Genomic DNA, 14,233 nt, shown 5'->3' with positions numbered 1-14,233 from the left:
TACACAAGTTAAATATGTCGCAGTGCTATACATACATTTTCAAAATGAGAGTTAAAATATTTACCAGTATAACACTGCACACACTCTAAACTATTCTTATTGCCTCCTAACACATCCATCACATACTTTGATTTGTGCTTTTGTCTGGAAGGTACCCTCCTCCTACTCCTCAGCTTTTTCAGAATTCTAACCATCTTTCAAAACACAGTTTTAAAAAGTTTTTCTACCACCCTTTCCTCTGTCACAAAGATCTTCCTGATTCCCTTCCAACTTAATATATATCCTCTCCCAGCAATCTGGAATTATGCCCAAACTGTGCATACCTTTTGATCCAGCAGTGCTACTGCTGGGCTTATACCCCAAAGAAATAATAAAGAAAGGAAAGGGACCTGTATGTGCCAAAATGTTTGTGGCAGCCCTGTTTGTAGTGGCTAGAAATTGGAAATTGAATGGATGCCCATCAATTGGAGAATAGCTGGGTAAATTGTGGCATATGAATGTTATGGAATATTATCGTTCTGTAAGAAATGACCAGCAGGATGAATACAGAGAGGCTTGGAGAGACTGATATGAACTGATGCTAAGTGATATGAGCAGGACCAGGAGATCATTATACACTTCGACAATGATACTGTATGAGGATGTATTCTGATGGAAGTGGATTTCTTTGATAAAGAGACCTAACTGAGTTTCAATTGATAAATGATGGCCAGAAGCAGCTACACCCAAAGAAAGAACGCTGGGAAACGAATGTGAACTATTTGCATTTTTGTTTTTCTTTCCAGGTTATTTTTACCTTCTGAATCCAATTCTCCTTGTGCAACAAGAGAACTGTTTGGTTCTGCAAAGATATATTGTATCTAGGATATACTGCAACATATCTAACATATATAGGACTGCTTGCCATCTAGGGAAGGGGGTAGAGGGAGGGAGGGGAAAAATCAGAACAGAAGTGAGTGCAAGGGATAATGTTGTAAAAAAAATTATCCTGGCATGGATTCTGTCAATATAAAGTTATTATTAAATAAAATTAAAATATATATATATATATATATATATATAAGCCCTATTGAGATTGCTACTGTAGTGAAGGTGATCCCCTGCGCTACACGCTACATTATGGTACCCTCTGTAGGCACTGTCCCCCACCGTGAAACGCACGCCACGCTCCGAGCTGCATCCAATCAGAGCTGCAGCAGTGAGCGCGTCATCCTGCTCTTCCCCAGTGATTTGCTTGCTGGTGCCATTGAGAGCAGTGCCGTGGAGAAGAGCTGAGGCAGGACAACATAAAAACCCGGTATGTAAGTGGGAGTGAGGGGGCATGATGGAGGATAAAAGAAGAACTCAGGGGGCATCATGGAGGATAGAAGGAGCCCTCAGGGAGCATAATGAGGTTAAAACATTATTGAGGGGCATGATGGAGTGAAAAGAAGGACTGATGGTCATAATTTTATTATTCTGTCTGCATGGGTCACCTGTGTTTTGGCAATTCGTTTGGACGGAAAGAAAGCCACACCTCTAATCATCAGTAAGGGCAAGAAAGATAAGATTGAACTTGTATTAGGCATTATGTTCTTGAAACCGAAAAAGCCTGGTATACACAAGCTGTTATAAGAAAGTGGGTTGATTTAATGCTGCCACTTGTTATGCGAGGTAACCAAAGAGGTCTGATAATCTGGGATTCAGCCAGCACTTCCCGCGCTAAAGAAATGAAGAACTTCCTTGCAAAGAGAAGAATAGATCAAGTAATGATTCCTGCAGGAATGACTGTCTATCTCTAGACCCTTGATATTGCAATAAACAAGCCATTCAAGGACCATTTGCGCATGGAAGTCAATGACTACATTGAAAATAGAATGGAAAGAAATCAGCGTGGAAACTTTGTGAAGCCCTGTCTGCAAGAAGTCGTGACTTGGGTGAAGAAGTCATGGGATAAAATTACTGAAAGCTGTGTCACCAAGGCACTACGAGCAGGTTACCTGGATAAGACATGTTCATTTAAAGAGAGCTATATTGCTGGACATGACAGATTGGGTCCACTTCTTCTGAAGGAAATAGAGGCGCAAGACATCCAGGACGGAATTCAGGGTTATGGACACTTATGACGATGTTGTTGAAGAAGATGACATGATCATTATTGAATAAAGGTACTTTTTTTTGTTCACATTTACCTGTTTATTAAAATTGCTGTCAATGTTCATTAAAATAAGCCTTCCCCTGAAAATAAGCCCTCTAGTGTTTTTCTGTCCAAAAAAAATAATAAGACAGTGTCTTATTATCGGGGAAACACGGTGTGTGTATATATCCTCTCCCACTAATGAAGAACTTATACAGCCCTTCTTTCATATCTTAGTTATGGCATTTGCCACAAGCGTAAGCACCATCGTACATAGAGTTTTTATTATTTTTATTTTTGCTAGTATATGGCAAAGCTGCAGTACCCAGAAAGATACTACATTTTTTGAACTGATTTCTAATATTTGCCTGCCAGAGAAAACATATTTTCAGGTTCTTAAAACTTGGAAAAGACAAAAAGAAAGATGCCCTTTATGGTTATTTTTCAGGAAATGGTAAGGTTAATAGGGCAGAATACTATAAAAGGATACAGATAAAAATTCCAAAGAAAATATGAAAAACATGTCACTATTTGCCTCCCTGCAAAACTTTCAAGAGTGATTTCATCAGGTATTGGGTGGCATTGCAATAGAAATGCCAAAGATCCTAGGAGGCAGAATATAAATTCTCAATTTCCTTTCGGATCCCCTAGGGACCATTAGGAACAGCTTAGCTACTCCTGAAACATTACAAAATTCCCTGTTTTCTGTGACTGCATCTGTTGTAGAACAGGTGAAGGCAACTATGTAGCCTAGGACTACTGATAAAGCAGGGACGGGGGAGCAGGATACCATCAAGGTGGTCCCCTGATCCTCCTTATCAACTCTGGTACTGCTACTATTGCTCCTGCTCTCCTTTTTCCTCAAAAGAATTCTATAAAAGAGCTAATTTATAGATCAGCCCCTTGGGTAGTACCTTACAAAGTTAAAATGCAACACATTGGCTAAAGTTGCATCAAGATTCCCCCAAAGGAATCAACCTGGTTGTCCTCTCAAATATTTTGCAATGGCAGAAATGAAATTCCCAGGAGAGAATCTGACCTTCCTTCTTTCAAAGACAGAGAAAATGATTTTGTTACTGTTTCAATATCCTCATAGTCCTCTTCTGAAGACAATTTTTTAACAAGCTATTGAGAAGTAAACTTTAAATAGAAAAAAAAAAGACAACCCTCCTAATATATTTGACTCCATGTTTACCTTTTCGAATTTTTGCTTAATTATCTGACAAATTTCCAAGCAATTTTAATTTAATTTTATAAAAGCTTGTTCCTTTTTCCTTCCACCTCCCTTTTTATTCTAGGTGATTTTGCTCATTAGAAAGCTTTTAAAATGTAACTGAAATTTTCTATGTATCTAGCTTAGTTGTACACTGCTCTTTTTTGTGTACAATCTGGTCAGATTGACCATGCTATTCTTCATACATGTCACTCCATTTCCCATAGTCATACCAGTTGTGTACTTTCCTCAAAACTTCCTGTTGTTTTTAAGGTTCAGCAAATACACTGCTATCTACATGAAACCACTCCTATTCCCTAACCAGCTGTTGGTTCCTTCCTCCAAAAAATTCCTGTGAAAATTACTCTCCCATCAAATCACTTCTCATTTTTCCCAAGTAAGTAATATTCAATTAAATGGGGAAAGGCAACAAGTAAGCAACCACACAAACACATAGTTGAGATAAATTGGAGATGGCTAACAGAGGGAAGGCACTAGAAAGAAGACCAGGAAAAGTGATTTCAATGTACTGTGATAACTGGCCTTTTTGCTGTTCCTTGAACATTCTCTTGGTTCCAGTATTTTCATAGGCTCACCCCCATACTTGGAACTCTCTCCTTCCTTAGCTCTTGGCTTTCTTCACATCATAGCTAAAACCCCACCTTGGGACTTTAGCCAACATGGCTAAACATGTTTCCTACATGGAAACAAAGGGTGAGTGAGGAGTTGAGGCTACCTAGGTGAGCATATGACTGATGGCGGTACATTAATAGGGAAGTCAGGAAGAGGAGAGAGTTTTATGGTAAAGATAATGAGTTCAGTTTTGGTCATGTTAGATTTAGACTTCCAAGATGTCTAATAATCAAGTGGGGATGCAAGAATGGAGGTCAGTTGAGAGGTTAGGAATGGATAAGGAGACTCAATACAAAGAAAACTGAATTCATGGGAGCTGATGAGATTATCAAGTGGTACAATACAAAGGGAGAAAAAGAGGAGAACCAAAGCGACTGAAGAAAATCTAGCATAGGATATTAAGGAATAATAATTAGATAGGTAGAAGAGAATTGTCATAAAAAATTATCAAGAGTATTGAAGAGAAGAGGGTAACTGACAATGTCCAATAATGCACACAAGTCAAGGAGAAGAAGGCCATTAGATCAGGTAATTAATGTATTCATTATAATTTTGTTGCATTATGATCAATAAATGATATTCTTTGTACTGCTGGATATACTTTGTATTTCTGGAGAGGATTCAAAAACATAGTCAATTTTTGTGATAACACAGCTGAACTATGTAAATTCCTTTTTATTCCCATTCAATAATTATCAGAGATATATCATCTCTAATTTTTCTAAAATTTTATTCAGTCTCTTGATTATTTTTCTTATTTTTTTATTATTCATGGTGGCTTTAAGCAAATTTAGTTTCAAAGCTTAGCTTTGATTACATTCAGGTTATTCTTATCTGAAATCTTGATTGGTTCTCCTACCCTTTTAGTTCATTTAATTCATTGGCAGCATAGTAAAATCTGCTCCAGTCCTTCATTTGAAATCTCTATTTCATATTTTGTGCCTCATTTTCAAAGTTTGTTTTTTTTAAGTAAAGTTTGGTTAATTAAATTTAGCAAGTTTTAATTTCTTTGACAAATAAAAAAAGATTCCATATACACAAAAACATTCCTAATAATACTTTTTTGGGTCAGCAAGAAATTGGAAGCAAAGTAATGATAATGATGGGAATACATCAAAGGATGGGGAAGACTTGGTAGTACAATAAATTATGTGTCAGGCCTAGAGTCAGAAGGCTCCTTCTTAAGTTCCAAATGTAGCCTTAGTCACTTATTAGCTATGTGACCCCCCAGCAAGGAGGAAAAAAGACTACTCAGTGGAAAATATAAAATGAAACAATACTATGTAATTTTTAAAAGGTAGTTCCAAATACAATGCTTAATATACTGGGTTCTTATAGCCCTTACACAAATATGCAAAATACTTGGTTTTGAGATGCTACTGTCCTAACAGTATCATCATGAGAGCAATCTTACAGAAATCTACTAAAAGTTATGTTTTAATCCAAGCTATTTTTATGATAGCAGAGAAGGAAATACTATACAAATCAATAAACCTAAACATGGTCTCTGTGGCAATGAACAAAATGCAGTTTATTACTGAAATGGAATATTGTGACCTAAGGGTAATAAGTATACAGAATTCAAACAAACTTGGGAACATATGAATGGATGCAGATCAGAACCACAAGAACAATGAATACAATCACCACAATGACCATAATCATGAAGAAGAAGCAAGAGGAACAAGTGATCTATGCAGAAATTAGTGGTTACTTTGGATGACTGACAATAATGCATTGTTCCACTTCCTATTTAAAAGTGGTAGAATGTTTTGATTCATTTTTGCTTAATTCAATTTCTTTACCAAATAAGAAAATTCAATTGAAATAGAGATGGAGAGGAATAGTTCAGAGTTGCCTGACCATGATTTTTTTTTTTTTTAAGAATCAATAAAAATATTTAAAGATACTTTCAATAAATAAAACAATTTCTTCTAAAATATGAAATTTGTAAAAATGTAAAATATTCAAATGTAAAATCAAAAGTACTTTTCAATAGAATTCAATAGAATTTGTATGTTAGCATCACTAGGGTTTTAAGCCTTAAAATGTTTTAAGGTCAAATTCATTCAGAAAAGCTATCAGGGGAAACCTACTAGGCCTGGAGTCAGGAACACCCATCTTCCTGAGGAGTTCAAATATGGCCTCAGACACTAACTGGGGCAAGTCACTGCAAAAGGAAGACCATTACAGTATCTTTCCCAAGAAAATCTCAAATAAGGTCAAATGAGTGAACAACAACAAAAATGGAAGAAAACCATTAGCCAAGCAATGTGTTTGCCTACAAACTTCTCCACAAATCTGTTTCTATCCTTTTCTTGTTTCTTTCAGACTGTATCTGGAATAAGGGGGACTATAGTGGATAATTAGTCAACTATCACAAATATTAGAGAATATTACAAATAGTAGAAAAGTATTGGAGAATATCCCCTGGCACACAAGGCCACCATCTTGCTGAAGATCAATGATGGCCACTTTACATTACTAATGTAACAAAATTAGATCAAGTTTACTTGTGTTCTAACAAAAAACAAATCTGAAAACATAGTGATACTTTATACTATGGCAAGTTGGTTTAATTTCTGCCATTTAAATTCTGTGATACATTCATATTACAATTATACCTAACCAGGTATAATTTTTCATATCTAGCCAGCCTCAAGTAGGGAAATAAGATCTTTAAGGACTATATTCCAACCTTATTATTATATTACAACACAGAAGAACCCCATAAGTGGGCTTTGATCATGCTTCCAAACTGATCCAACCTGGATTTAGACAAATCAGCCAGACTGATTTTGTTTTGCATTCTAAATTCTATGCCTCCCTCCAACTTCCCTCCTCTGTCACAATCAGATGTAGGTTATCCATGAGCAATAATGTAAAAACATTTCCATATTGATTATTTTTATAAAAGAAAAGTAAAATTTAAAAAAGCAGTTTTAGTCTATATTCAATTAATATCAGTGCTTTCTTTGGAGATAAATAGTATGTTTCATTTTTCCTTTGGGATTGTCTTGGATCACTGTAATGCTGAGAATAGCCACGTCATTCAGTTCTTCACTGGTACTATGTATAACAGTCCCCCTGGTTCTGTTCACTTCACTATGTGTATCAGTTCAAATAAGACTTTCCAGGTTTCACTGAAATCATTCTGCTTATCATTTCTTACAAAACAAAAATATTCCATTACAATCATATACCTCAGCTTTTTTAGGCATTCCCTAATTGATTTCCCTTTGATTTCCAATTTTTAGCTGCCACAAAAAGAACTGCTATAAATAAATTATTGTACATAAACTTCTTTTTATGGTGATAAAGAATTGGAAAATGAGTGGATGTCCATCAATTGGGGAATGGCATGTGAAAGTAATGGAATATTATTGTTCTTAAAAAAAAAAAAATGATGAACAGGATGATTTTAGAAAGGCCTGGAAAGATTTACATAAAAGGCTGCTGAGAAAAACAAGAAGAACTAGGAAAACATAAACAGCAACAACAAGATTGTTCACCGAGGACAAACTTTTCAGCAGTTCAGTGATACAAGACAATCCTGATAAACTAAATGGAAAACACTACCCACACATCCAGACAGAACTATGGTGACTGAATGTAAATTAACATATGCTATGTTGATTTCTTCTGTTTTTTTTTTTTCTCTCGTGGTTTTTCACTTGTTTTGATTTTTCTCATATATCCTCATAAGGATGTAAAAGCAAAAAAACAAAAAATACAAAAAATATAAACCAAAAAAATTTCTGTGTAACTGGGGAAAATAAAAAATATATAAAATTAAAAAATTAAAAATATAAAATATATAAAGAACAGAATTCAAACAACTCACCTGTTTTCATTATCCAGGAAAACAGAACTGCTACTTTCTGCAAGGGCTTCACTTATTGGTGAGAGGCAGAAAGGTGAAGAAAAGGCATCAGAATCAGAATCAAAAGTACTATCCCTGCTCACATCATCAGCAGAGAGCTCTAAGGAGCCTTCCTCTTCTCCAGGCTCTGGCCTCAACTCTGGTCCCTCCTCTGATTCATCCACTGACAATTCAGACCTATTTGGCTCATCCTGAGAACTGACAGTAGATAAGATTCCTGAGTCACTATGGACAGGCTGTGTAGCTTGGATAGGACTGTCTGTCCTCAAACCTTGGGATAGCTTTTCCCCATCTTCTAATGAGGAATTGATGTGGACGGTATCTTGGAAACTCTGGGCTACCACCAAGATGTCCTCATCTTTAGGGGTCAAAGGGTACCTTTGTTCCACGGGCAAGGGCTGATGTGGCTCTCCAGAACCTTGAGCATGACGGCCTCGTTTGCTGGGGGCCTTGCGCACAGGGGAGCTTTCTGGGGTGATGTAGCGCAGAGCTTCTTCATCTTGCCTCTGGATCCTGGAGTTAGGGACCCAAGCAAGGATAAGTGTGGTCCCCAGAAGTTCATCCTTTTCCATGTATAAGCACAAATAACCTTTGAGAAAGTAAAAGCATAAATCAAGATTACAGTGAGCTAGAGCAATAGTAAAAAGCACATCTGAAGATCCTTTATATCACTACTTATGTGTAACACTGTGTTAACAATTATACCAGCATACTATGTGGCTAGTATGATGTGGCTCATTGTAAAAAATAAAATTTAAAAGTGATATGATTTATTGTAGTTATGGTAAATGAAACAAAGTTCACATATTCATAGCTTGAAAAGGCATCAGTACTTACACATATTTTGTTTTTTAATTTATTTATTATAGCTTTTTATTTACAAGTTATATGCATGGGTAATTTTACAGCATTGGCAATTGCCAAACCTTTTCTTATACATATTTTAAATAAAATAATTGAATGATACAAAAAGCATTCATCATATTTCATACTCAGTGATATCCCTATTCAGGTTTTTTCAAATAAAGGAACCCTGACCACTAGCACAGCAACATGCAAGCCTGCCCTATGGGATCATTCTATACAAATGCCCTATACCTTGGGTAGAAGAACAGATAAAGAAAATGTCAGGGAGCTTTTATAGATTTATAAAGCCTAGTAATTTATTAGTTTTGTAAAAACAGAACAGAAAATGCTCTTTAGAAATACAAGCGTGGCATACTGATATACCATTGGTGGAGCTGCTAAATAATAATCTTTTTTTACATCACAGAAGGCACTTATACCATCTTATTCTCTCAATAATCCAATGAGGTATAAGTGTTATTGTTATTATTAAACTAAATATGGATATTAAGACTAATGTTAAGTGACTTGCATAAGTGTACACAGTACAGTAGATTTAGTCTTATTCTTATTTCACAGAAGATGAGCATTGGTCATATAAAAAAAAGCATATCTGAAGATCTTTTGTATCACTACTTATAATACTGCGTTAATATACCAACATATACTATGTGGCTAGTAAGATGTGGCTCATCATGTTAAAAAAAAAAAAGTTCTTAAGTGATACGATTTATTCTAGCTTTTCCCCTAGGGGGAAAAAAAACCCTAGGGGAAAGGGAGCATTTTTTTTTAAGGCAACTACAAAGTAATAGCACAAATGGACAGTTACAAATATGAATCAACACACCACAATTTAAGTTACTCAGGAGCCTTCAGCAAGTTAAGGATCATTAACTTTAGAGTTGGAAGGGTAACATGACTAGGTAACATCATGGGATTCATACCTCAAAAGGTTATCTAGTCAAACCCTTTATTTTACCATATATTTTACTGATTTTTTTTGGTCATTAAATCAATCACTTCTTGTTTCCTTCCAAACTGAACTTTCCTTTGTAACAAAGAGAAGCAATTAAGCAAATATGTGACATAAAGACCATGTCTGATAACTAATTCTTCTCTTAGTAGACCTCTATCTTTCTGCAATGAGAAGGAAAGTATATTTCATTCTCTTTAATATACCTCATTGAATTTTCCATTATTGAGAGTTCAACTTCCTTTTAATGATTTTTTTCAATCACATTCACAATGTATATTGTTCTCTTGCTTCTCCTTATCTCACTCTATATTTACTTATTTAAATCTCATGTTCTTCAGAATTTCTCATTTGTCATTTCATTATATTGCATTCATAGGCCAGTTTTTCCATTTCCCAAATGATGGACACTTTGTTTCTAAGTTCTTATCAAGCAAAAAGAGTGCTGCTATGAATATTTTGGCATATATTGTGTCTATCTTTGATTTCCTTGGTGGTTAGACTTTTCTCCAAAATTTCCAAATTTAAATCCAGAATTATAGGGATTATTTAGCAGCTATACTAATGGTACATCAGCAGGCTATGCCTGTTTTCCTAAATTTCCTTCAATAAGCTTATTTCTATCTTTTCTTCACTTTTAACAATTCGTAAAGTATGAAGTGAAATGGCAGTTGTATAAAGTGCATTTATTTCTCTTATTGTTTTCATGTGATAATTTATAATTCTTTTTTTAAAAGACCATTCTTTTGGGAATGGGTCTTTATATAACACTACATTTGTGTAGTGAATATTTTGGATTCAACTTTCATTAGTGATATGACAAAAATATCTCCTCCACTCTACCATTATTCTAATTGTCTTGACCGATTTTATTCAAGCAATTAAATTTAATGGTCAAAATTAAGTAATCATAGAAAAAAGTAATTTTTTTTATGATTACTTTTATCCCTCATTGAGTTAAGGATTTTGCTGATAGCTATTTTAAATTATACCTAGTCTTGTTCTCTTTTTATCTTGATTCTTTGTAGGCAGGCTGTTTATCTGAGTTTATAATAGAAAGTGTTAGATCATAGATGAATTTTTCTTTTAGTGACCAAAGCCAATTCATGCTCTTATGTCATACAATGATAGTGATTTTCTTTTTCTTTTTAAACCAGTAACAAAACATAAACCAGTACTTTAATGTTAAGTCTAAGGTAAAGGTATAGTTTTATATCCCCTTCATTCAAACATTATTTCATTACTTCTTCCTGAGAGTCTAGACCTTCTGCCCTTTCAAATGCATATTGATATTATTTTGTCAATTATCTTGGGATACATGCCTTGTAGTGGTACTGTTAAATACCCTCTGACTTTCTTGCAGGGTAAGAAACACATGGTGTAACATATGTTATTTTCAATTTGAGTCAATTCTGATGAGAGAGAATAAAGTTCTTGTCCACTCTCCTTCTTCCCCTCTACTATTAAAGCTTTTTTTTTTTTTAAATCTCTTTCATGGCAGATAATTTCAAGGTGGAATTCTTGGTGTCCACCAAGATACCATTCCATCTTTCTCTTTCTCTCACCTCTTAATTTTATATTTTTAGTTACTGTCTTTTATATGCAATACACACCTGTGCCCCATCTATATTCTCTAACTGCCTACTTCTAAATCTTCTAAACTCTTCTGAGTTGCAGATGATACAACCTAGGAGGCAAACCAAAGATAACAGGATTGAAAAGGAACTAGAAAGGCTAGAATTCAGGACTATTTAGTTTCCATCAGATATGGGTTCTCATTAATGTGGGTAATACCCTCCAAGGCAACAAAATACAACCCATTCATGCCTACACATCTTAATTTCTGTGTACTGTCACAAATTAGGATCATTTCTAATGTTCTCTCGACATTGTGAGAATATCAATGAAGTAAATAAGCAATTGATTATTTATCCCTCTCTTCCTGCTATGTGACTAGCCCATTTGGGGGAAGGAGAGGCCATAAAATTCTTTTATTGGAGTAGTATTTTTTTTGTCCTAACTAATAGGTCTGCATGGAAAAGTTACTATCCCTGATGCATTGTTGGTGGAGTTGTGAACGGAGCCAACCATTCTGGAGAACAATTTGGAACTATGCTCAAAAAGTTATCAAACTGTGCATACCCTTTGATCCAGCAGTATTACTTACTCCTGGGCTTACATCCCAAAGAGATATTAAAGAAGGGAAAAGGACCTGTATGTGCAAAAATGTTTGTGGGAGCCCTTTTCATAGTGGCTAGAAACTGGAAATTGAATGGATACGCATCAATTGGAGAATGGCTGAGTAAATTATGGTATAAGAATGTTATGGAATATTATTGTTCTATAAGAAATGACCAGCAGGATGAATACAGAGAGGCTTGGAGAGACTTACATGAACTGATGCTGAGTGAAATGAGCAGAACCAGGAGATCATTATACACTTCAACAACAATACTACATGAGGATCAATTCTGATGGAAGTGGCTATCTTCGGCAATGAAAGGATCCAATTCAGATCCAATTGATCAGTGATGAACAGAACCAGCTACACCCAGCAAAAGAACAGTAGGAAATGAGTGTGGACTGCTTGCATTTTTGTTTTTCTTCCCAGGTTATTTTTACATTTCTAAATCCGATTTTTCTTGTGCAACAAGAGAACTGTAAAAATATGTACACATATATTGTATTTTAGATATACTTTAACATGTTTAACATGTATGAGACTGCCTGCCATCTAGGGGAGAAGGTCAAGGGAAGAAAGGGAAAAGTTGGAGCAGAGGTGATTGCAAGGGTCAATGTTGGAAAATTACCCATGCATGTTCTGTCAATAAAAAGCTATAAAAAAAAAGAAAAGAAAGAAAAGTTACTGTTCTCAAAGGCAAGTGACCTTACTTTCCCTCTCTCAAGATATTAATGTAATGAATTCAGGTATAAGTTGTCCATCTATATCACAGATTATACAAAAGATACAATGTAAAACAAAAGAATGTATAACACAAAAATACTGTAAAGAATAACATGCTACATGTCAAAAATTATGTTTTTATAAAAATAAGCAAGTTGTATATGATTCATATATACCATCTATTAGGGAAAATAGCAAGTACACATCTATATATAAGGAAAATAAACATAAACAAAGTAAATAGATTTAAATGTAGTCATACCCAGAGGTAGTGGGATAGGATTAGTGATATTGGATTTCCTTACTGTTCTTGGATTTAATCAATCTCTTGACAGAAGAGAAAGTAAATGGGTTAGACAGTTTTTAATAGAGCTAAAAGAGTCGAGAGGAATTAGATTATCTGTGTTGTTTTACAGATTGGGAAACCAGATCTAAAAAAGGTTTAGTGACTTGATCAAAAAGGCAATAAGCATGGAACTCAGGTGTACTGACTCCTACTTCAGTATGCTATCAACTGAAACTGCAGGTTTTTTCAACTCCATTTTTACAGAAGAAAAAACTGAAGTATTAAGAGATGTCACTGTCTTGAGGTCATACAGCAAACTAATACACCCAAGGAAGGATTAGAACTTTGATAAAAGTTTTTAATCCATGACTTGCCCATTCACACTCAGTTTCTCTCTTCTACCACCTTACCTGGGTGGTGCTCCCCAAGGCCCTGCAGAACTTGCAGGGGGTGGACACAGACATTGTTCTTTGAGTAGATGATCTCTCCATCCAGTACTGAGGGAGGGCCACTGCTGCCACTGGGGTTGAGGGTCAAGAGGTCAGAGGCTTTTGAGGAGGCTCGTCGGAGGAGTCGCCCAAGAGACATTGCCAGGGGAATGTTTCCATTATCCACGAGCTTCAATCCAGAACCAGTGCCAAGTAAAAGATCTACCTCAGTAAGAATCACAGAGAACAGTAAAATAATTAGACTTTTTTGTTAAAGCATTTTATTTTCAAAATATATGCATAGATAATTTTCAATATTCACTCTTGCAAAATCTTGTATTTAAATTGTTCTCCTCCCTGCCCCCAGAGGGCAAGTAATCCAATGTTAAATATGTGTAATTCTTCTATAAATATTTCCATAATTATGCTGTACAAGAAAAAAAATTAGATCAAAAAGGAAAAAATGCAAACAAAAGTGAATATGCTACATTGGGATCCATACTCAATCCCCACAGTCCACTCTGAGTGCAGATGGCTCTCTTCAATACAAGAGCATTAGTTTTTAAGATTAAGGCTGTCTATTAATAAGGTTTCCATGAACCAGATCTGTATTTTTCCTTTCCTGGATAAAAGCTAATCACAGATGAAGACATTTTATTTAAAGATAGAACCCACAAAATTACTAGGTTTTCCATTTGTTGTAACTGTCTTTGTCAGGTATTTGCTTTTATTTTATACCAACCTCGCAAACAAGTAACTCTTCTATTTTGAAACTATTAAATATATTATATGATGTTGGTTTTTATACCTCAATAATCACTCTTCCATTATTCACACATGATTCTCTTCCTCCTCCCATACCCTAACAATAAGATTTGTCCAAAAGTAAATGGCCTACTTCTTGAGACAGTGGTCTTGCTGGGGAAACTAAATGGATTATTTGTTGGGTA

The 14,233-nt window shown here is 35.2% G+C and overlaps 1 protein-coding gene across 4 annotated transcripts in view; it reads right to left on the bottom strand.

Moving 5' to 3' along the window:
- TBC1D16 (TBC1 domain family member 16) overlaps positions 1-14,233 on the bottom strand; it is a 114,006-nt gene that overhangs the window by 55,607 nt on the left and 44,166 nt on the right. For all 4 annotated transcript variants that reach the window (XM_051995433.1, XM_051995434.1, XM_051995436.1 and 1 more), the window contains exons 3-4: positions 13,266-13,505; positions 7,807-8,434 (exon numbers count right to left, since the gene is read on the bottom strand). In XM_051995433.1, the coding sequence (XP_051851393.1) occupies positions 7,807-8,434; positions 13,266-13,443 (806 nt within the window). In that variant the 5' untranslated portion in view covers positions 13,444-13,505. The remainder of the gene's footprint in view (positions 1-7,806; positions 8,435-13,265; positions 13,506-14,233) is intronic.

Source organism: Antechinus flavipes, chromosome 4, assembly GCF_016432865.1.
Source record: "Antechinus flavipes isolate AdamAnt ecotype Samford, QLD, Australia chromosome 4, AdamAnt_v2, whole genome shotgun sequence".
NCBI classification, from domain to species: Eukaryota; Metazoa; Chordata; class Mammalia; order Dasyuromorphia; family Dasyuridae; genus Antechinus; species Antechinus flavipes.
The sequence above is the reverse complement of the archived record's forward strand: the minus strand, read 5'-3'. Positions and strand labels throughout refer to the sequence as shown.